Consider the following 23,640-nt stretch of genomic DNA (forward strand, 5'->3'; position numbering starts at 1 on the left):
ATCCAAAGAAGGTACTCAATTTGCTGCTGTTTAATAACTTCTTAGAAATGCCAGAAAGCTTTATCGATGTCATTTTGACTTTGGCAAATAATACTTATTTTTGGATCTTGTAAGTTGACTTTAGTATCTCATATGTATTTTGTCTCCTTCTACTTCCCTACATTAAAGATATGCTCTAACCAAATTAGATTGCCCATGATGCCCCAAACATGATGTACTTTCTTATTTTTGACTATACTTCAAGGAACACTGTGACTAATAGATGGTAAGTGATTTTTCCAGTTTCACTTAATTGCCCTAGCCCAAAAAACATTTTTTTTGGCTATAATTTCTGATGTTCCTGAACTTCTCATCTGCTCTGGGTTTGAGTCCAAGTTGATTCCTTTGGTTTTCTATTCAATCCATATTCTGTGTCATTCAGAATGGAATACTTGGCATCATAGACACTTGAGTTTCACCATTACCTTGTCAAAAGTAGTATAGGGGTTTTATACAGCTTTGAGAGAGGAATATCAGCATGGGGTTTCACTTTTAGTAATGACCAGGTCTTTCACAACAAAGTCACTGTAGTTGCCTCACTAAGCATGAATGCTAGGTGGCAAGACTCTTGGCATGTGGTGATTTCAATTGAATCCATTGTTATGTTTTCTAAATTCTCTTGTAGTGTTTTAGAACATTAATAATCCCAGTAGTGCTTGGTATTGATTTTCTTTATGTCAAAAATAGTCTCAAAGGCAAAGTTTTTCAGAATGGTTACTAGGGATAAAAACATTTCCATGTTAGCCAAGCTCTCTCTTAGAATGATGTGCTTTCTTTAAAAGAGACAAGATTTTACTCAATGGTAATCCAATTTTATAATTCCTAGCCTCAGGACTACAGCTTGAACTATTTTTTGACTTGATAATCCATTTTATATATTTTATATTGACTCAAGTGATAACTAGTTATTGTTATTATCTCTATTTTGAAAAACAAACTTGCCACTGAACAATAATATATATTTGCTTTGTGGCATGTCTTTTCAGTCCTCAAGCCATTCTCTCCTTTTAATATCAAAATAGCATTCTTAAGGAACAAAATGAATCATGGTACTCAGTGAACTTCAAAGTGAATAAAGAATCAGCCTTTATTAAAATAAAACTTGCTAAGCATGCAGCATGGTTTACAGCTTAACGGTGATGAGTACTTCTTCATGCCATTTTATAATGCTACCCTCTGACAAAAAAGGTATACAAGGAGTTCTTTAATCCATTACCTTTCCTTGTACACATGTATGAGAATTGAAACCTACTAAAAGAATGATAACTCTTACATTTTCCCTTAATATGATTTGTTGATTTTAAGGGGTAAGATATTTAGAATCTTGGTAAGAAAAAAATATGGTGGATTTGAAGGGTGACTTTCATTCATAGCGGGGAAGAAGGTAGAGTTCGTACTTTGGAGGAACTGTGATAATCCCAGTAGAACATGGCTTGATGTTGATTTCCTTTGGATCAATGGTACTCTTGAGGGTAAAGTGTTGCAGAATAGTAACCAGGAATAGAAATAATTCCATTTTAGCCAGGCCTTCTCCTAAACAGGCTCGTTTTCCTGAAAGATGTAAAAATCTTTTAATACCACCATTCTCAGAAAATCATATCTGAGGCATTTCCCCTTCATTCAAATAGATTACCTGAATTGTTAATATCTTAATTAGAAATCTAGGTAGTATATTAAACTATAGTGCAACACTTGGAACCTATAAAACTGATTTCAAATCTGAACTCAGGCATTTTCTAACTATGTAACTCTGTACAAATCACTAAACTTCTTTCCATCTCATGAAAAATAGGAATAATTAAAAGCACCTATCTTTCCAGAGCTGTTGTGAAGATCAAATGAGATCAAACACTTTGAAACTTTAAAGTGGTATATTAAAACTATAATGTTATTAGCATAGTTTTCATGAATTCCTAATGTCCTTTTTAAATGCTCATGTTTTCTTTACCCTACTTAATTATTTTATAGTCTTAGAAATCACAGGCTATGTCTCAAGCACAATGCCCTTTACTTATAATTTTTTGCCCTTATGCACAATTTTATCAATATGAGGATTTCCTTAATAAGGAATTCTCTTCTACTGTAATTAAATGACTTCTTTGCAGTCATTTAAATACTTTTAAGCATTTACACAACAGACTTGAAGTCTTAATAACCTGCCCAGATTGCATCTGTCACAGGCAAGACTTGAATACATGTTGACATTAAAGCTGACTCTCCCTCCACTATACTCTATCTCCACTTATATATATTCTATGAAATGCTTTATAATATGTTTGTTATTTGAAGGAAAGAAAAGGTAAACAATCCAAGATAATCTGTTAAACATGTTACTATAAATGTAATGAGAGAAAATGGAAGGAAATCTGTCTCAGATAAACTTAATTATGATTAGTAATATGAGTGAATAAAACTTAATTATATAACTATTTGTCACCCATGTACTCTAATTTCCATGGTGTGGTTTGAGTCAGTTATCCAATAAGCATTTATTCAGCTTCTATTCTGTGACATTGCTATCATAGAAAATACACATCAAATATTTATATAGTCTTAAAAGAAGTTGAGGTAATGAGTACTCTTCAGGTTTAATCTAACTTGCTGAAGTGTTCTGAGATTATACCCAATCATACTGGTTACAGAAACAAAGTTGAATCATGTAAACATTGGTGATGTGGAAAAATACAGAAATTTCTATCCAGAATACAATAAGAATATCCTAATGGAGAAAATGTTATAAAGATAGATTCATTTCAGTTTTAGAGGTAAACATGAGAAATATAATTTACCAATAGAGAAAGCCACAAAATAGTCACTTTTCTTAAAACTGCCATCTTCATTTAGGAAATGCTTTGGGTCAAACTGATGTGGGTTGGGGAATTCTTTTGGGTCAAATAAGGCAGAAGAGAGTATTGGGAACACAGTTGTGCCCTAGAAAAGAGAAATAACAATAGTGAATGAATTAATATTTTGGTTCAATGAAAAGCATGTAGTAAGTGCTTAATAAATGTTTAATTACTATCAAATGACCAAATTTTTTAAGAGTTAAATGAAGGAAGAGAAAATTTTAACAATTCATCACAGATTTTAATACTGATCAGCAGATGGGGTTGGAGGACTCCACATATGTCAGATTCATTTCAGTTGTTCAGGACACCCAAATTAGAGAACATGTATGCAATGAAGTTTTTTATCCAGAAAGACTGAACCACATTAAGAACCTAAAACAGCACTCAGTGGATCATTTCCACTAGCTCTTCCCCTGTCTTATTGTCTAGTTTCCTTATATAATAGACGTTGTGACCTCCCAGGTAATCACACCTGCCTTGGTGATGTAATCACCCTGCCTAGCCTGTCTATACCTTGCTTTTTCCAAGCTGTACTTTCCCAGGCATTCTGGGAAATCTCAATCTGCACTCAGTTTGCACTATCGTATCATTCTGACCTGGCACAAATCCCCACTTCAGTCTGCTCATAGTCCGGGAGAAGCTGGGAAGCTTCGAAAGTATTCAGATGTTATGGGAACAGATTTGCAGGAATGATAAGCCACCTGCCCAGATAGAAGGGGGAGACAGTTTGTCTGAGGATGCTAAAGTTTCTACTTGAACCCAACTTTCACATAGTCCCTTCATACACTGACTGATTTATCCACTTTTTGTTTTCATTTGTGTTTTCTTAGGAACATTGTGATTAGAAAGCATTTAAGGGTGCAATTAATGATAATAAAGAGCTCTCTACTTTATTCTTGTTACTACTTCACTTTGGAAGAACACCAGTGTCTTTTTCTTTCTTTCTCATGCTTTTCACAATCTCTGTGAGAGCCAGAGCAGCTGGTCTAATTTCTGGCATTTTCACGGGTTGTACATTCCACAGACATGTCCTCAGTTTTGGACTTATTGTATTTGAGATGTTTAGGGTTTATTCAATTTGAAATAGATAATTGGCAGTTGGCAATGTATGATGGAGTTCAGGAAACACATAAGGACTGGCTATATAAATCCAGGAATCGTTAACATAGAGATGTAAATTAGTAAATCATATTTTCATTTTTCACCATTTTATCTTCTACAACACTCTTTTTCTGATTATAAATTCTTTACTCCATAACCTTTTCCATTTTTCTAACTTATTTATAATATGAACTTTTAAATCTATGTCATATATTAATTTGTTCCTATGTATGTATTTACTATGGTATATGGTACGAGATACTAATCTAAACAATTCCTATCAAACTACTTTCTAGTTTTCATTATTGTTTTAATCTATAATTTCTTGAAATATAGTATCTACTTCTTTTTGTGATTGAAGTTTTCAGGTCATCTTCTGATTCTTAGATGATATCTCTTCAAGATATTTTCTAAGTTTTTTTCATGGAGATATCTTACATTTTCCGATTTTATTTTTCAATTTCAATTTTGTTTTGATATTAGTTGTTGACTCATGAAATAATTTACCTGATTTTACCAATTTAATATCCAGGAAGTCTGCTTGATGAAGTCTCTGTACCTTCTGTACTTAGTTCTTTTCCAATTCTTTTCCTCAATAGCAATGGTTCTTAGCTTCTCTGCACTTGTGTATGTTGTACCTATTTGGTAATCTTGCAATTTCTATGGAAAGCTTGGAATACTATTTGCAAATTCATAAAATAAAATACACAGGACTGTAAATGTAATCACTTATATTGGAGCAAAGACGTAATTTCTCCATCTAAGTTCGCTGACCAATGTGATCTATTTATAGATCCTAGAACACCTCTTGTAGAACTTTTATTTATAATATCTTTTTGAACAGTTTTTGTTGTCTTTTATTTATTCTTCTACTAGCCTACCAAGAGAGACATCCTGTATATGATAAATAGTATTTTAAATCCAAAGAAACAAAAAAGTGACAGAAAACAGGATACTTGGACAATTGATTGCTGTCCTTCAAATCTGAACCAGGTCCTGGTTTAGGATCAGAGTAAAACAATTGTGTTCTCATCTTTACTAGCTACTTTGGTTTCCTAATTGGGTGAGTAGAATTCTATGAATTGAGATTAGAAGGATTTATTTTCCCTTTTGGATCATTTCTTTAGAGACCAATCATTTGTTACTATCTTTCTACATGGAGTTGGGCAGGCAAAATGCACTTGTATTTTTTCCTTTAATTTTGTTGGGAATTGTTTTGGTGTTATTTATCCATATTAGCTAATGTACTTGTGAGAAAACTGAACTATTCTTTTTCACTTTCTTCACATTAAGAAAAGCCCTACTGGCTTTATATTTTCTAAATATATGTGCAAAGGCTTGCAGTCCGAGCCCTGCATTTTCATAAATCAAATTGAGTCTTAAAGCCTTTTCAAAGATCACTGAATAAGAACTTAATTTTCATCATAGTGAAAGGTCCTATACTAATATCATTCACCTTTAACTTCTACATTGGTGGAAAGAATAGATAAAAAGATATTGTCTTCATTTCCAAAGGAGTAAAGTTCTATCATGGGCCTCTGTTTCTTTGGAAATTCAACTGCTGGAATATTGAGTAGGAAAATAATTTTCTCCATATTTGGTTCTTACACATGATCCAGCTTACATTCTCTAACTGGAAAGTCTCAGTGATCTTCTTCAAACTTCAAGTGATGTGTATTTTCCATAATTTGACCTAGATCCTCTTCTTATGCATTATATCCATTTGTATATTCTTGGAGCATTATTTCTTGGCTCTTCTATGATCCTAACTCCCTGGTTACTAGTGAATCTAACAACAAACTATTATGGATTATAGGTACTTATGATACATCATATTTGTCTGGCTTTGTTTGATTTATTTTTGACTAGTTGATTATCTAGTCTCATCACAATGAGGAATATTGTTTCCCTACAAATGTTCTTTGTTATAGTTTTCTAAGTTTAAGATGACATTATCTACTGACAATTTTGTGACCATAAATTCAAGTGTTATAATGTTATTCTTTGTTCTCTTCTAAGCAAAGGTCATAACTGAGTAGTAGGCTTCTGTTTCAAAATCTGATCTCTTAAGCAGTGACTTTGAGTTAATATATCTTTTCAGTTCACAAAACTTCACAACATAAATACCAAATCATGACTCTCATGCAAAAATTGACCTATATGGAGTAAATCTTTTGACTCTATTCTGGGAGGAATTATAGGTCTGCACTAAAAGGGCATAAGCTATTTCTGCCAAGGTTTCTGCTCAGGACTTGGCATTCTTTGTGTACTGAAGATGAAGAATACAGTCTAAAATCCTCTCTGCTTCTGAGTGTCCTTAAGCAAAATATTACAGTATTTTGTATCTTTACTCCTGCTTGGTTAAGTACCAATTTGGTTAGCTTGCACTCAGAATCTTGCTCTTGGTCCACATGAATCCCAGAAAGATAGATGTATACAAAATACTTTCCTTATTATACTTTGGTTAATTGAAAGTCCTTTAGTTTTTGGTCCATAAATCTATATGTACTCACCATTATGCTGTTGCTGGCATTCTTCACGTTTCCTTTCAGTGACAAGAAATATATGCCAGCAACACAAAAGTCCTTATGTCCTCTAAGTAAGCAGCTAAAAATCATCCCATTTTCTACTGAAAATATATTTCCATGAACACACTAAGTTCAGATGTTACCTGAGGTGTACTGTATATATTTTCTGTCATCTAGGTCAAGAGATCCAGTTTTCTAAAATTTCCAAAATTTTATTTTGTCCCAAAAAGCAAAGTCATCATGAATTCTTTTCTTAACCATAAGTAAGTGATAGTGATGATTACCTTTTCCATATCACATCATAGAATCATTCTTGTCCAAAAATATTCTCTAGTACAAGTTCAATCTGAATAATTCCCTCAATTACAGAGGGCCACAAATTTCCCCCTCTCTGTAGACTAATAGTACCTTATTCCAAAGATGAGCTTACTATAGATATTCTCTATGCAGGCAGAATATTTTAACATTCAAAATTTCCTTGAGTCAATGGCAAAATTTCTGTAGGAGGACCAATATTTTTTAGCTGCAGAATCTAGTGTGGGAGGCCTTGATCATTTTGTAGATCACTGTAAACTACACCAAAGAAATCATTAAGGTGTCTGATTCATGTAAACTATCATACATGATATTTGCCTCCATTTTGTGTTCCTCCATTGCTTATAAAACTGGTTGAACATATAATGCCATTATATTGACAGGTGACACCCAATTCAGCACTTGTTATGATATAAACTAATTGTTTGTCTATACATGAAATTTAGTGCCATACATACATCATTTTTTCAATTTCAACCCCCTTCAGTGTGTGGAAGAAAAATAACATTCTCCTACCATGCCTCTTTCCTCCCCCAGCCTTATTGCACACAACCTTTAGCATGGCTTAATCACTTCTTGTGTGCAGTAGGATAAGAATTATAATTAAAGTTTCAGAAACTGGATAAAAGGCAGTAATATGATTTAGGACAAAAACAAAACAAAACGATAACACCAACAAATACAGAATCCAGAGTCTCATTCAAGTTTTTCCCCACTTCATCTCCTCATTCATTGCCCTGACTAGTTATCAGACTATGAAAAAGAAATTTTTAATGATTTCAGTTAGGAGTAATATTTTTTGAATTCACCTTTGACTGAGTATAAATGAGATTTTGTGGAAGTACTAGTCAGTGCTATTAAATGGTTCTAGGGAAAAAATATCCAAAAATTTGCTGAAAGTTAAATGACAGTTGTATTTGTTGAAGTAAGCTGGTACTTCAACTGTTACCCAAACTATGAATCCCTAAACAATATTGATTTTGTTTTTTGTTTTGTTTTGTTTTGTTTACTAGCAGCAAGATTTCCAGGTATAATTGTAAAGTGGCTTTTGAGAGACTAATTTAGAGGGTCTTGGTTAACTTTGCCACCTTTGCCTTTAAATAAAACATTTAAATTAATTTGAATTGATAAAAATTGTTTCTTCCAGGCTTGTGCCTCAAGTTAAAAGTATAGTTAGAGACGAGTATATATTTAGTTGTAGCTAGAGAAGATTGTTAGCAGCAAGTTGCTGTTTCAAATTTAAATGATTGGTAGAATACATGAGATATTTTTTTTTTGATGGTGGGTGAGGAGTCTGTACCTGTGGGTTCATCTGTGTGGAAACCCCACTAATTACTAGTCAAAATCAACTTGGTTGTGCTTTATAAAACTGAACTGAAAGTTAACTGATTTTCCAATGGTCACACAACCATTATGAGTCAGAGGCAGATTTTAATAAAAGGATTACTAACTCCAAGATAGACTGTCCATTTACTCTGCTCTATTACTTATTTCTCCATAGATATTAAAGAACAATAAAATCTTGACTTTAATTATTTCTTCTTCAAAATTTTGAAATACAAGGATCACCAAAGGAATGTATACTTATTTCACAGTGAAAAATATTACTCAATTTGCTAATGTAAATGAGAAGGATGTAAGCCCATTTCAGTAGGGTGATACAGATGCTAGGATGTGCTCTAAATGGATTTTGTCTTAACTGAAAAAGCCACTTGGAGAAGTGTTCTGTTATAGCTATTAAGTTTATACCACTATTCCTTCCATGTATTCAAACCAACAAAGTGCAAAATGTTAAAGTGGATGAGAAATTTAACTCAATTAGTTAGAGTTAAATTTCTCTCTATATTAGCTATGAAACCTAGAATAAGTTATTTAATCTCTAATATAGTACCTTCCTCCTCCCCCAAGTCATTAACAAGAGATCACAAACTCAATAGGGTATATATGCTGGGTTCACATTTAATGATCCTTGCTAAAATTTCTACATGTATTAGTTATAGATTCTGATGCAGCAAGGACATTTCTGTAATGCCCAAATTCTTACCTTAGGTATGAAGTACTGTTGGAGTTGGGTGTCATGGGTTACTTCATGGGCCAAACTTAAAGGGACAAGATCAGAATATCTCTGTATCTCATGCAGCACGGCTTCTGTGTAAGGCATCTCCAGTTTGTCTTTAATAGAGGGAATCCTATGTTGGCCAATAACTCGATCAATTTCTTCTTGAACTTTATCTGTGTTGTCATAAACAACAAATAATTTTGTTTTGTCTAAATAACTGGGAATACTGAACTGGGAATAGGAAGTTAATGAAAAGTAAACTAAACAAAAGTTCTAGAAAACTAGGAGAAAGATCTTGCTTTTACTCATTGAATTCTATAATTTATACCTGGAGAGAAGACTTTGATATCCCTTAGTCTAAATTCTTTTTTTGTCAAATAGGAAAATTAAGAACAAAAGAAAATAACCATGATTCAAACCCAAGTCTTTAGACACCAAATTTAGATTGTTTTTATTATGTCAATCTGGACAAACTCCATCTTTTCTCCCTAAAGATAAAGGACTGCTTTCACATTCTTAGAACAATTGATCTGATAATGACTATACAGTAAGTAGTGTTAAGCTTTACTTAGCCATAATGCAGGCAACCAATATTGTTTTTTTTTTTGTTTGTTTGCTTTTTGTTTTTTGTTTTTTTTTTTTACCAGTAAAATCTCTAAGTGGTTTCCTGTCTTATAAATATATAATGCTACACTTTTATAACTAGTGAAGCATCTGAGTTAAAGGCTACATGTTTTCTATCATTTGCATGACTCCTTATAAATTGACAGCATGTAGGAATCAGCAGTTCAGGAAGAATGGGAGTAACCTTCAGACCTCATTATTCTTCCCTCCAAAATGTTCTTCAATAGTCAAGTGTTCGGTTAAAATATTTGTTAATGTTACTTCTATACTCAATAAACTCTAGAGGCTCCTTTTTGCCAAAATGGAAACTTCTCTGCTCAGCTTTTAAAGCTCTTCACAAACAAAAACTCTTAGTTTTTCAGCCTCATTGCTTAAGTATGAAATGGGTATTCTCTTTGATCCATTTGAACGGCACTCTATCCCTTATTGCTTTGCTTTTGTGGGAGGGCATTCCCATATGGGTAATGCACTCCTGGTTTTCTACTGCTTCCCAAAATTGCTCTTTTTTCAAAGGGAGTTCAAATTTTATATGATGCCTTTTTTTAAACCACCCATTTCTGATATATATCAGAGAAGTCACAAAATTAAAAATAATAATATTTGACAATTGACTAATAAGGGTAAGAGATAGTATGGAATTGTACATGATACATAGGTTGTGAGCAAGGATGACTAGGAAGATGGTACTACTCTTGCTAGTAATAGGGAAGTTAATGATTAGTTTTTGACAAATTGAATTAATATGTCCAGGAATCATTGAGTTTGAAATATTTAATAGGTTATTATAGTTGTAAGACTAGAGAGAGGTTAGGTTTGGACATGTATATATGAAAGTCACCTGCATAAAGATGATAATTGAAACCATTGGAACTGAAGAGATCACCACAATGCTATAGCGGGAGAAGAGATGACTCAGGACAGGCTTTGTGAGATGCTCATGGTTAATGGGTGAGGCTCAAGTGGCGTTCTAACAAGATTAGACAGTTGTGGAAACAGCAGAGAGCAATGTTAGGAAAATATGGAAAGAGAAGAGTATTAAAGAGAAAAGGGAAATTGATGATTTCAGACAATGAAGAACAAAGAAATCCTTAGTTGCAAAGTGAAATGGACTTTTTGATCAATAAGGACAAGGATTAGAAAAAATCATTAGATTTGGTAATTAAGATATCATTAATAATTTTAGGGTAAGTAAAAAAATTCAACTAGTTTTGATTGGATGAATATTTCAGAAGATAACAAAGAATTAAGCAGAACAAAAGAGAAGAAAGGAATTAGAAGCATCTATTATAGATTGTTTTTTCAAGGAGTTTAGCCACAAAAGGGAAGAGAGAGCTAGGACAATAAATACTCTTTAAATTTATTCTCTCTATATTTGCAAGATATCTATGTAGAATGCCAGGCCTGGAGTCAGTAAGATGTGTTTAAATCTGGACACAGATAATAGCTTTGTTACTCTTGTCTTGCCACCCAAACCCTGTTTGCTTCAATTTCCTCAGCTGTAAAGTAGCAAGAAGGAAATGGCAAACCACTTCAGATCTTTGTTCAGAAAACCCCCAAAGGGTCAAGAAGAGTCAGACATTACCGAAAATGACTAAATAATATATATATATATATATATATATATATATATGTACACTTGATGCTCTCCTTAGCATATGAGATCTTTGAAAGGGAAGATTATTTCATTCTTTGTTTTTGTATCCCCTCCAAACCTAGCACAATGCTTGATGGTATGGGAATTGCTTAATAAATGCTCATTGATCAAATGATTGGGTTCATACAGAAAACATTCAATGTCCTTAATTCTTCTGAATGAAACCCATTTCAGATATGTTCTATTTTACTTTTTCAGTTTTAAATGGGACAACATCTAAAAAAGGGTCCAATTCCAGTGTAAGTAGTCATTAATCGGAGTATCTGCTTTAGGAACAATCCAACACATTGTGGTCATGGAGAATTAGAATCGTTACTTTGGTGTAAAATGTGGTGGTTGTGGTAAGTGAGTCAATTGCTGTGTCTTGAATCCTGTGTTCATTCTCTCATATTTGTTTTTCCATCCTCCCCTCACCTCATTCATTTTTCTGCTTCTCACTATTATAGGAATCTATCCTATAAGCTGCACTCTTGTTTGAGATTCATTCAAACACAATGCTAAAATGTTGGACTAGTTTCTGCAAAAAGTTGAGTTGGGCAATTTGGACCAAAATCTTGAGTTACTATCAGAGCAATGTAGATTTTCTTATTACCTTGTACTTCTGGGTACTTAACCATGAGAAGCAGACCATATCTCAAAGTGGTACTGGTTGTTTCTGTTCCAGCATCAAATAAATCCATCCCTGACGTTGCCAGATTTTCTAGGTCAAATACGGAGTCTGGATTTATTTGGTCCTACAAATAGTTCAGGAAGAAATTAGCAAATAAATGAACAAATGATGGATGAAAAGATGGAAAAAGGAATGGGTGAATAAATAAATAGAATTTCAATAATTAAGAAGTGTTAACAAACAGTCCCTGGGCCCACAAAGAGGGATTCTAAATGAAACAGCATCCATTCAAAGATTGCAAAGCATTTTTTTTCATCTGAAAAGAAGAGCCTGTAAGAAGAAATTTTGTTGAGGAGAGACAGAGAGACACAGAGAAAGAAACAGATAGACAGAGATAGAGAGACAGAGACAGAAACAGCTTCAGAGACAGTTCTCTGCTCAAAGGGGAGTGGGGAAAGGTTGAACTGTTTATGCTTTCTAGAGGTTTGGGGGCAAATTCTGTATATTAAGTGGAAAGGGAGAATGTCTATAAATACAATAAACCATAATATTTAGAAAGTTCTGAGCAAGGTCTTAAGCTGTTGCTCAAGGCTGCCCTTGAGCTGTTTGGTTTCTGGCAACTACAGGCATGTACAATTTGACTAGAGTTCACAAATGATCATTGGTATGTCAAATAGCTCTGAGACTGAGAAATCCTTCTAAATGTCTGATTTTTGTGTAATCCAATTGTCCTGCTATCTGTGAAGAAGGAAAGTTCCAATATATAGTATAATCATTACAGAACCCATATTGAAAGAAGTAATGGCCATAAAGGCAATCATGGACAACAATTGGAAGGAAGGAAGTTTGATTTTAGTCTCCTTCCCCTTTGACCAACCAGTTTTCCCATTGCCTCTTTTCTAGAGACTGAGAACTTACCTAATGCTTCTTGCTAGTCAGGACATAGTTCTGTCCATAACAGTGATCAACACTACTCTTCCTAACCTCTTCCTCATCAGAACTTGCTCTTAGTTTACTGGGATGTTGAAGAAGACCTGGCACAATAATGCTTACTAAAATACCTGTAAAGAAATGGAAAGAGGATGTTTTTGTTATTTTAGGAGAGGGCCTTTTGCCTAGGAACTGTCTTGGACTGTCAATATATCATTGAATGTCATACAGAAGATATTAAGCCTCATCTTACAGTGGTAGCAGAAAGTCTATATCTGTAACCTTGCAAAGCAAAAGGTAGAAGGAAGAAGGAAGAGTTGGAGTGTTTATGAAGTCACATCACAGATGAAAAGATGGTTGAGAAAGATAATTAAATTGGATGTGAATATCTGAGACTGGCTTTGGCCAGATCATAGCTTAGTTGAGGGTGTTATTTATTCACTGATTAAAACATATTAGCCTACAGAAGCAATTCCAGAGTCAAGGACTGTTATCACATTCCTAAAATTGGTCAATGAGCTTTTGTTTAAGAATTTTTAAAGGAGAGGAAAATCTACTATCTCTTGAGACTTTTGGCCAACTCTAGTTCTTATAAACTTTTTCATTTTATCAAACCTATCTTTCTATTTGCAACTTTTGCATTGCTCCTAAGTCTGACTGCTAGAAACTAATTATTATTTTACTGTTGTCATTTCCTCCATGTAAGTTTTCCTTCTACAGGTGAAACATTGCTAACTCCAACCAATTCTCACATGCCATAATCTCACAGTCCTTTACCTTCTTGCATATCCTTTTCTGGATGCTCCATTGCTAGTTAATATCCTTCCTCAAATTTACTACACAATTAAGATAATAATGTAGATATGATACGAACAGGGAAAAATCATACTACAATAGTATAACCACATCTCACTCCCTCAGGTCTCTCTCTGCTTTTACTCTTGAATTTCTGAACATACTTGTATATAGCACCAGTCTTGTCACCCTAGCAGAAGTCACCACCTATATTGTCTTCTTGGATTCTGGAAGATATCTATTCCTCTGCATTCTTAATTTCTGATTAGTTATATTTTTAAGTTGCCATATTGAAGAAGTGATCAGGTCATTTACTTTACCAAGTATTTTACCAAGATCTACTCCTGACTATATTCTTCTATGTCCTAGCATCCTTCCTATTCTTACAAGACAAGAGAACAAGGTACCTTGTCCTCTATATTCTTATTATAATATAAGACAACTTAAGTCTGGAGTCCCACTGTGATTGGTGAGTTGCTCTTGGAGCCTCCATTTTGAGTGCATAGGAAGCACATAATAAATACTTTTTTTTGTCTTTAGTTATTAGCTCTCTAGTCTGGGACATTATATCTCTCTTTTGATGCAACCTAAGATCCCATCAACTTTTTAGGTGTCATAAAAATGCCATTTTCATTAGACCATTTGACATTATTCCAGATTTGCATTATATTGCATAAACTCCCTATTTCTTTAGTGAGCCAGTAAAAAAAAAGTTATTAAGTGGTTACTGAGAGGCAGACACTGTGCTAAACTCTAGGGAGACCAAATACTACATAATAAATAATACATAAAATAAATACTACATAAAAGACAATTCTTGGTTTCAAGAAGCTAACAGCCTAATTAAAGAAATAACATGAAACAATTCTGTGCAAACAAATCATATACACAATTCACAATTAATGAACAGAAGGAAGGGAATAAAATTAAGAGGTTCAGGAGGAAGAACTTCCTGTAGAATGCAGAATTCTATCAGGAACCTGAAAGAAATCAGGGGAGCCAGGAGAAAGAGATAATGAGGAAGTACATTCCAGGCATAAAGGACAGCCAATGAAAATGCATTGAATATGTAGCTGGAGGTAATTTTGGTGTTTTTGTTTTTTGTGTGTTTGAGGACAAGAAATCATTGTCATTGGATCACAGAACTGATAGTGGTATCTTGACATGAAATATCTGAGGAGAGGCAGACTATGAAGGTCTTTGAGACTTAATAGTTGATTTTGAGGAAATACAGAGCTATTAATTAGGAGAGTAACTAGGTCAAAGTAGAAGTTTGGGGAGATCATTCTGATGGCTGAGTGGAAGATGGATTGGTATGGGAAGAGACTTGTGGCAGGGAACTATCCAAAAGGCTATTATAGGTAATGCTGCCATGAGTTGATGAAGGTCTGTACATTGATGGCAGCAACAGAGAAGAGAAGGGAATGTATGTGAGAAGTGCTGTGAATGTAAAATTGATAGCACTTCACAATTGAAGTGAGTGCTTGAGGATGATACCTAGGTTCTAAACATGGGTGATTGGGAAAGTGGTTGTACTCTTAATTGTAACTGGCAGCAACAAAGAAGAGAGGGGAATGTATGTGAGAAGTGCTGTGAATATAAAATTGATAGCACTTCACAATTGAAGTGAGTGCTTGAGGATGACACCTAGGCTCTAAACATGGGTGATTGGGAAAGTGGTTGTACTCTTAATTGTAACTGGAAAGTTACTGATAAGGGAGAGTTTCTTAAATTATGATTTCAAGTTTGAATGTTTGAATTCAAGATTTCAAGTGGGAAATTAGGGATGTGATAGTAAAGATGATTAGAGAGGCTAAGATGACAAATAAATTTAAGGATCAGCATCAATGAGACGATTGAATTCATGGCAAGTTATGTTATCACCAAAAAACATAACAGACAGAAAAGAGAAGAAGGTCTATGACAGAGCTCTGAGGAATACCCAAGTTTAGTCCACATGACCAGCAAAATTATTGGGGATGGTAATGTCATAAACGAAGAGAGAAAATAGTATCAAATTAAAGAAGATAAATATCTGTGTCAAAGGCTGCACAGAGGTAAAGATATGGTTTGAGTACAAACAGATTTAGCAGTTAAATAATCATTAATAAATTCAAAGGAAGTTTTTTTTCCTTTTTAGATGATTTCTAGCAGAAGGATAAACATGCAGTCTACCTGTATGTGTAACTGCATGCAGTTACACTTCCCAGTACAGATTCATAAAAGATTCCAATAAAATTAAGAAATATTTAATCCAATAGATAAAATACAATAGAATGCACATAATATTGATATGTAGTTTTCTGAGTACACAGGGATCTTTATGAATGATTTAACAGTCCCATTTCTATTTTAGTTTGACAGCATTTATTTATACTATATTTCAAAGAAGGATAACTGGCTGGAGCAATAGAAATAAGGCACAGCCTAGAGTCAAAAAGAACCATCTACTAAGTTTAAATCTGGACTCAGATACTTATTAGCTGTGTGATCTTGGGCAAGTCATTTTATCTTGCTTGCTTCAGTTTTGTAATCTGTAAAATGAGCTGGAGAAGGAAATTTCTACACTATTTTTGTCAATAAATTCCCAAATGGGCTTACAAAAACTTGGACACTAGTGAACCAACTGAACAATAACAACAACAAAATAATTGGATGGTAATATTTTATTTGTGTATCTTTATTGATCTCATCATTATTCTCTATCATGTATTCCACATTCTCTATCATTCTTATATAACATTAACTTCTTAATATGCCATACATCTCCATATTTTTTCCACTCATTATTTATAAATATTTTCATCACTTAAAACTAGAAGCCAAATAGTATTAAATATTAGTGTTTTAGAGAATGATTATGAGTAAATGTTCAAGTTTCCAAAGAAGAGGTTTGTTCTTTGTCAGCCAGTGGTGTATGATGGAAATACAGAAAAATTAGGTTATAGCAGTATGGCTACCACAGCAAACAAACTGTGCCCAGTATAAGAATCATCTAGCATAAGGGTAGAACATTGTGTGTAGGTGGGGTAAGGACAATTAATATAATAAATATGATCAAGTAATTAGTAAAAACAAATTCCTCCACACCCATCTTAAATCAACCAAATTATCAAGATTACAAAATAATATTTCAGGCAAATTATAACATTGTTACTGAGGAACAAATTTTTCCTTTTTTTTTTTTTAAAAAAAAAAGAGGTATGCTTATCTCATCCCATAAATTAAAAATTAAATAAATAAAAATTAAAAAAAAAATCAAAGTGTAGGATGGATGCAATTTTTGGCATCTTCAACTTATTATCCAAGTACTACTGTGAATTAAACAGAATTTTCTATAAAAAGAAATCACTTTAATGAGATTACCAGGAAAAATTTAAATTGATTGAAATATATGGGACACAACTTTCAACATCCACTTTAAATATACAAGAAAAATGACTTTCAAATATAACAAAGCAGCAGCCAGTAAAAAATGAATAGTTGAAAGAATTCAATTCAAAGTAATTCTCATAAAAAACTGATGATGATAGCTCCTACTCCTTCAAACATTTGTTTCACTCCTCAGAGTCTGCAGCTATGTTCCCCCTAATGATGGCACATCTCTTGCGGTAGTTGTAGTTTTAATCATTTCATTTGAGACTTAGTCAATCATCATTGTCTTAGTGGATCCCATTCCCAGAGTAATGTGGACACTATGGATGAAATTAATCCCAAGCTTTAAAAGAGAAGGGAAGGAAGCAAATACAGAAGGGTGTGGAGGCAGGAAGGAGAGAACTGAGGAGAGAGTGAAAATATTACTGCATGTCCTAGGATAGCCAGAACTATTATATGTAGTAAAAGAGGGAATATACAATCAGCATTAGCTGAACTGAATTGTCAGTTTTCCTTAATTATTAATTTGGTGGTCTCCCTTGTTAATCACTACTACCACCTCCAGCTTTAGCACTGAAGTGAAAAAAATGCAATTGCTGAGAGAAATGTGGATCCTAGAAGAATAAGATAGGGCATGTACCTAATTGTTCCCCAAACTGTGACTTCTCAGAATTTCATTGTGGTAATCTCCCACCTGTTCCCTTTTGATTCTTGAGGGCCAACCAATCTCATCAAACTTCAAAGGCACAAGAAAAATGGAAGAAAGAAATAACAATGAAGAGATCTGTGTTAAGAAATAGATTTGCAGATTTCTATGATGTCCATAGAAAAATAAGTAGGATAGAAAATAGAGAGAGATTAAAATCAACAAGGAAGAAGAAAGATGACAACAACAAGAACAAAAACAAAATAAAATATTGCCATAAGAAATATTCCCTTGGAAAATTAAAGAATTACAACAAATTCTGCAAGTCCCCCATAAATGATGAGGAAGAAACTTTTAAGAGTCTCAGAAATATGTTCATCAGTTGGAGAATGACTGAATAAGTTATGGTATCTGAGTGTTATGGAATATTATTGTTCTATAAGAAATGATCAGCAGAATGATTTTAGAAAGACCTGGGGAGACTTACATGAACTGCTAAATGAAGTGAGTGAAACCAAGAGAACATTTTACATAGCAACAATTAGATTATGTAATGATCAATTCTGATGGACATGACTTTTCAACAATGAGATGATTTAGGTCAATTCCAATAGATTTGTGATGGAGAAAGCATCTGCATCCAGAAAGAGACTGTTCGGACTGAATGTGGATCATAGCATAGTATTTTCACCTTTTTTATTGTTGTTGGCTTGCTTTTTGTTTTCTTTCCCATTTTTTTTTGCCTTTTTGATTTGATTTTTCTTGTGCATCATGATATATGTGCTAATATGTATAAAAGAATTGTACATTTTTAATATATATTGGATTATTTGTTTCTAGGGGAGGGGATAGGAGGAAAAGAGGGAGAAAAATTTGGAATACAAGTTTTTGCAATAGTGAATATTGGAAATTATCTTTGCATATATTTTGAAAATAAAATGCTATTATTAGTTTTTTAAAAAAGAATCTTTGAAATATCTCAGAATATCAAGTGAAGAATAAAAAGGAAATATTAAATCAATTGGGGGAAAAGTTTCTCAAAGAATTAATCAAAAAAGGAAAGAATTAAGAAAAATGATTCTCCACATTTATAAATTATCTCACAAGAAAATAACAAAACTAGAATTCTAAATTTAAGGGCTGAAAGAAACTTAACTGAAATAGAAAACCCTCAAATGACAACTTGTTTGGAAGAAAATATAAGAACTCTGCAAATGGATATGGAATTTGAAGATAGGATGATGAAACAATCTAAATGCTATAAGTTTTATATAAAATGGTGAAGAATAAGAAATTTAATACTTTAATGGAAATGATTCAGGAAAGTTGTGAAAATAAATCTGAAATGTCAAATTTCAGTTTGAAGGAGTTCACATAGAAAGTGAATTGAAATCTCAAGTTTATGTTACCAAAAATCATTGTAGACAAACTTCAGAATTACAATATAAAATAAAAACATTTATAGGTAGTCAGTAAAGCTATTTGTTATTATTCCAGGGAACCCTGGGATTACTAATTTACAAGAATCCAGAGGATAAACTCATATGACATACTAGAAAGTAAAGTTTTGTCTAACTGATAAAAATGAGGTATTCTTGAACTCATTTCCTCAAAAGAACCTAGAGGAACATAGGACATTTGACATGTACTAAACTAAAAGTAGATAAAAAGATAGTCAACAATGAGATTATGGTATTGTTTAAACATACTATTGATATGTTTAAAATATGTATATGAAATGAAATTTATATTTCCATGTAGTAAAGTATAGACAAATCTGTGAATTTGAAGCAGGAGAGTTTTTGTCTTTAAAAATTTCACAATGAGAAACATTTAAAAAAAGTACTTTTTGCAGATGATAGGATGGTATAAATAGAGAATCCTAGCTAATCAATTAAAAAACTAGTTGAACTCATTAACAACTTTAGCAAAGTTGCAAGATTCAATATAAACTCACATAAATTATTAGCATTTCTATTTATTACCAATAAAATCTAGCAGCAAGAGACAGAAAGAAAAAATTCTTTAAAATAATTCTCAACAACCTGGGAGTGTACCTGCAAAGACATACACAACAACTACACAAACATAATTATGAAACACTTTTTATACATTTAAAGTCAGATGAAAACAACTGGAAACATATTGAGCTGAGTTAATGCTCATGCTGAGCCAATATAATAAAACTGATAAATCTACCTAAGTTGATTTGAACATTCAGTACTATGTCAAGCAAAATTACAAAGCAAGAAAAATAATAACTTTAATATGAAGAGGAGTTCATTGATAACATATTAATTTGTTTTTTTCTAAAATGGTTTTATTTAAATATTTTCTTTTCTTTTCTGTTAATCTGAAAAATTTATATTTTTTATAAATATGCATTGATTTCATTTAGATTGTTAGCTTTATTGGCATACAATTGGACAAAATAGTTCCTAATTATTCTCTTAATTTCCTATTCATTGGTGATAAATTCAACCTTTCCATTTTTAATAGCAGTATTTTGGTTTTCTTTTTTTCTTTTTTTTTTAAATCAACTAATCCAAAGCTCTTTTTTATTTTTTCCATAAAGCCAACTCTTAGTTTTATTTATTAGTTCAGTAGTTTTCTTACTTTCAGTTTTATTTATATCTCCTGTGACTTTTCAGAATTTTTAATTTGGTATTCAATTGGGATTTTAAATTTGTTCTTTTTATAGCTTTTTTAGTTGTATGCCCAATTCTTTGATCTCTTTTTCATTTTAGTCAGGTAAGCATTTAGAGATATAAAATTCCCCCTAAGAACTCGTTTGGCTGCATCTCATATTTGGCATATTGTCTCATTATTATCATTCTCTTGGATGAAATTATTGACTGTTTCTACGATTTGTTGTTTTACCCACTCATTCTTTAGGATTCAAATGTTTATCAATTAGTTTTTAGTCTATCATGCCATAGCCTTTTGTTACACACGCTTTTTATTGTATCATTATCTGAAAAGGATGAATTTAATATTTCTGCCTATATTTGATTGTGAGATTGTTAATGCCTTCATACTTTGTCACTTTTTGTATATTTGTTATGTACTGCTGAATAAAAGGTATATTCTTTTCTATTCCCAATCAATTTTCTCCAGAGATTTATCATATCTAACTTTTCTAATATTCTATGTTTTCCTTATTTATTTATAATTAAATGTATGTAGTTCTTATAGGGGAGAATGAAATTTCTCAGTAGCTGTCTATTTCACCTTGTAACTCACTTAATTTCTCTAAGAATTTGGATGTTATACCAGTTGATGCATATAGGTTTAGTACTGATATTATTACTTCATTGTCTATGGTGCCCTTTAGCAAGATGTAGTTTGCTCCCTTATCTCTTTTGATTAGATCTATCTTTGCTTTTGCTTTGTCTGAGAACAGAATCACTACTACTGGTTTTTTTTTTTTTAGCTTCAGCTGAAGCATGACATATTCTGCTCCAGTTTTTCCCCTTTATTCTGCATGTATATTTCTGTTTCAAATGTGTTTCTTGTAAACATATTGTAGGATTTTCTTTTTTAGTTCACTGTGCTGTCTGCTTCTGTTTTATGGGAGGGTTTATCCCATTTCTATTATATATTATCTATTTCCCAGGTTGATTTTTTTAAATTCTTTTTTGTTTGACTGATTCTTGATGGCTCATTGAGTCATTAATTTCTACTTGCCAAGTTCTAATTTTTCAGGAATAATTTTCTTCAGTGAGCTTCTATATTTCCTTTTCCATTTGGTCAATTCTACTCTTTAAGGAGTTGCTTTCTTCATTTAGATTTTCCTCATTAGCCAATTGTTTTTGTTTGTTTATTTGTTTGTTTTTAAGGAATTGTTTTCTTCAATTAATTTTTGACCTTCTTTTCCCAAGATGTTGACTCTCTCTTGTGTACTTCTCATTTCTTTTGTTAATCTTTCTTCTGTCTCTCTTATTTCACTTTTAAAATCTTTTTTTGAGCTCTTCCAGGAAGGCTTTTGAAGTTTCAGCACAATTTATATTTCCTTTTGAGGTTTTGCATGTAGGGATTTTGACAATGTTGCCTTCTTCTGAGTTTGTCTTTTGATCTTCTCTCTCACCATTATACCTCACATAGAACTTCATTGTCACAGAATTTATTGTAAAAGAGTTCACATTGAATTGTATGGTAAAGTATAATTGTAATGAATTTTGGAGAAAGAAAAGGAAAAAAATAGTCTTGATTCCTGAGCAAATAACTTAAAATAATTTGACCATAAAAACCTACTAAAATCAGAGTGAAGACCAAAACATAAACTCAGAAGATGATGACAGTAGGAAAATAGCTAAATTATGCTATTTTTTTCTTCTAATATGGAACCAGTCCTTCATTTCTGGTATAAATGCTATCTGCTCATAGCAGGAATCTGGTGGGGGAAATCTTCAAATAAAATTTTTTTCCATTAAAGTATAATTTCTAAAATATATTGGGAATGGGTGGTAATTTAATTATTCTCCATTTCATAAATGGTCAATAGGCATGAATAGGCAATTTTCAGAGGAAAAATTCAACGTTATCAATAGCCATATAAAACTTATAAAAGCCATAGAAAATCAATTAGTGAAATAGAAATTAAAGCACTTGTTAGGTATTACCTCACACAAATCAGATAGTCAAGTATGACCAAAGAAAAACAATGCAAATGTTGAAGGGGCAGCTAGGAAACAAATATGCAGGTAACAGAGGTAGAACTGTGAATTGGTGTAGCCATTTTAGAAGGCAACTAGGAACCATGTTCCAAAAGCTATTAAATTGTGTATTATCTTTGATGAAGTGACTTTATTGCTAGATCTAAATTCCAAAGAGATCTAAAAGAAAAAGGACACTTGTAGAAAAATATTTATTTCTTCTTTTCTGTTTTCTGTGTGGTGACAAAGAATTGGAAACTAAGGAGTGCCAATCAAATGGGTAATGGGTGAAAAAATTCTAAGATATGAATGTGATAGAATATTCTTGTGGTGTAAGAAAAAAAGAGATGGTTTCAGAGAAATCTGAGTAGAATTGCATAAAGTGGCAAAGTGAAATAAGAAGAATCAATTAAAAATACATTGTCACAAGACTATTGCAAAGCCACAATACTATGAAATACTTCACTACTCCAATCAGAATTACTGGGAACTTATGATGAAACTTACCACCCATTTCCAGAGAGAGAAATGATGGATTCAGTAGTTTAAGGAGTTAACTTTTAATTTTAACTAAATCAATTTGGGATTGATATTACATGACTATACATCTTTGTAACAGGTTCTCAGTATGGGGATAGAAATTGTGGGAGGAAAAGAATAATAATCTGGGGCTTCTGGCCAAGATGGCGACGAGGAGGCACACAGCTATGTAAGCTCCTTGTTTTCTCTCAGAATCCATTTCATTACAAGCCTCTGAATTAATGCCTGACTGAAAAAAAAAAAACCACATATTTACCAAGAGAAGACATCCTTGAGATTCACCAGGAAAGGTCTGTTTTTTGCTCCAGGGTGGGACGGTTTTAGATCGGGCACAGGGCAGGAAGCAGCAGCAAAAGCTCAGCAGGCAGCTCACAACTGAGCAGACCGGAGTGGGTTGGGGTGTGATCTCAGCCGTCTCTGCGGGGAGAGCTTCACTACAGGATTGGATACATTGCCCTGGCAGCAAGTCAGAGCCCAGCAGAGAAGCTAAAAACACGGGGGGTGAAGAATACAACCCCAAACAGCTGGAGTTTCTTGGGACCTGGCCACCCCTCCCACATAGCATCTCAGCATGCTCTCAGAGTCTCAGAGCACAGGCGCAGCACAGTCCTGCTAGTGCCTTGCTGCTGCCCCCGCAGTCTGTAAAGGAAGCTCTGTAACACCACCCAGCCCCTCCCCCCCAAAAAAGAAGATTCCATTTGAGTTTTGCTAGTTTGTCTCTGATTCTTCTCTGACAAAATGAGCAAAAAATTGAAAAGGACCTTAACAATTGACAGCTTTTATATGGACAGAGAGCAGACTCTAAACCCTGAGGAGACTGAAAGCAGACTGTCTCCAGGTGAATCCCCAAAGGAGGAGATCATCTGTTCCTCAGCACAGATGAATCTCATAGAAGAAATTAAAAAGGTTTTCAAAAGAAA

General features: G+C 33.1%; 1 protein-coding gene across 1 annotated transcript in view; it reads right to left on the reverse strand.

Moving 5' to 3' along the window:
* Positions 1-337: 337 nt before the first annotated feature.
* Positions 338-23,640, reverse strand: part of LOC100920607 (cytochrome P450 2C23-like) — a 45,108-nt gene continuing 21,805 nt past the window's right edge. The window contains exons 6-9 of the mRNA XM_031956673.1: positions 11,762-11,903; positions 8,877-9,064; positions 2,829-2,970; positions 338-1,590 (exon numbers count right to left, since the gene is read on the reverse strand). Coding sequence (XP_031812533.1) covers positions 1,403-1,590; positions 2,829-2,970; positions 8,877-9,064; positions 11,762-11,903 — 660 coding nt within the window. The 3' untranslated portion in view covers positions 338-1,402. The remainder of the gene's footprint in view (positions 1,591-2,828; positions 2,971-8,876; positions 9,065-11,761; positions 11,904-23,640) is intronic.

This window comes from Sarcophilus harrisii, chromosome 2 (assembly GCF_902635505.1).
Source record: "Sarcophilus harrisii chromosome 2, mSarHar1.11, whole genome shotgun sequence".
Taxonomy (NCBI): domain Eukaryota; kingdom Metazoa; phylum Chordata; class Mammalia; order Dasyuromorphia; family Dasyuridae; genus Sarcophilus; species Sarcophilus harrisii.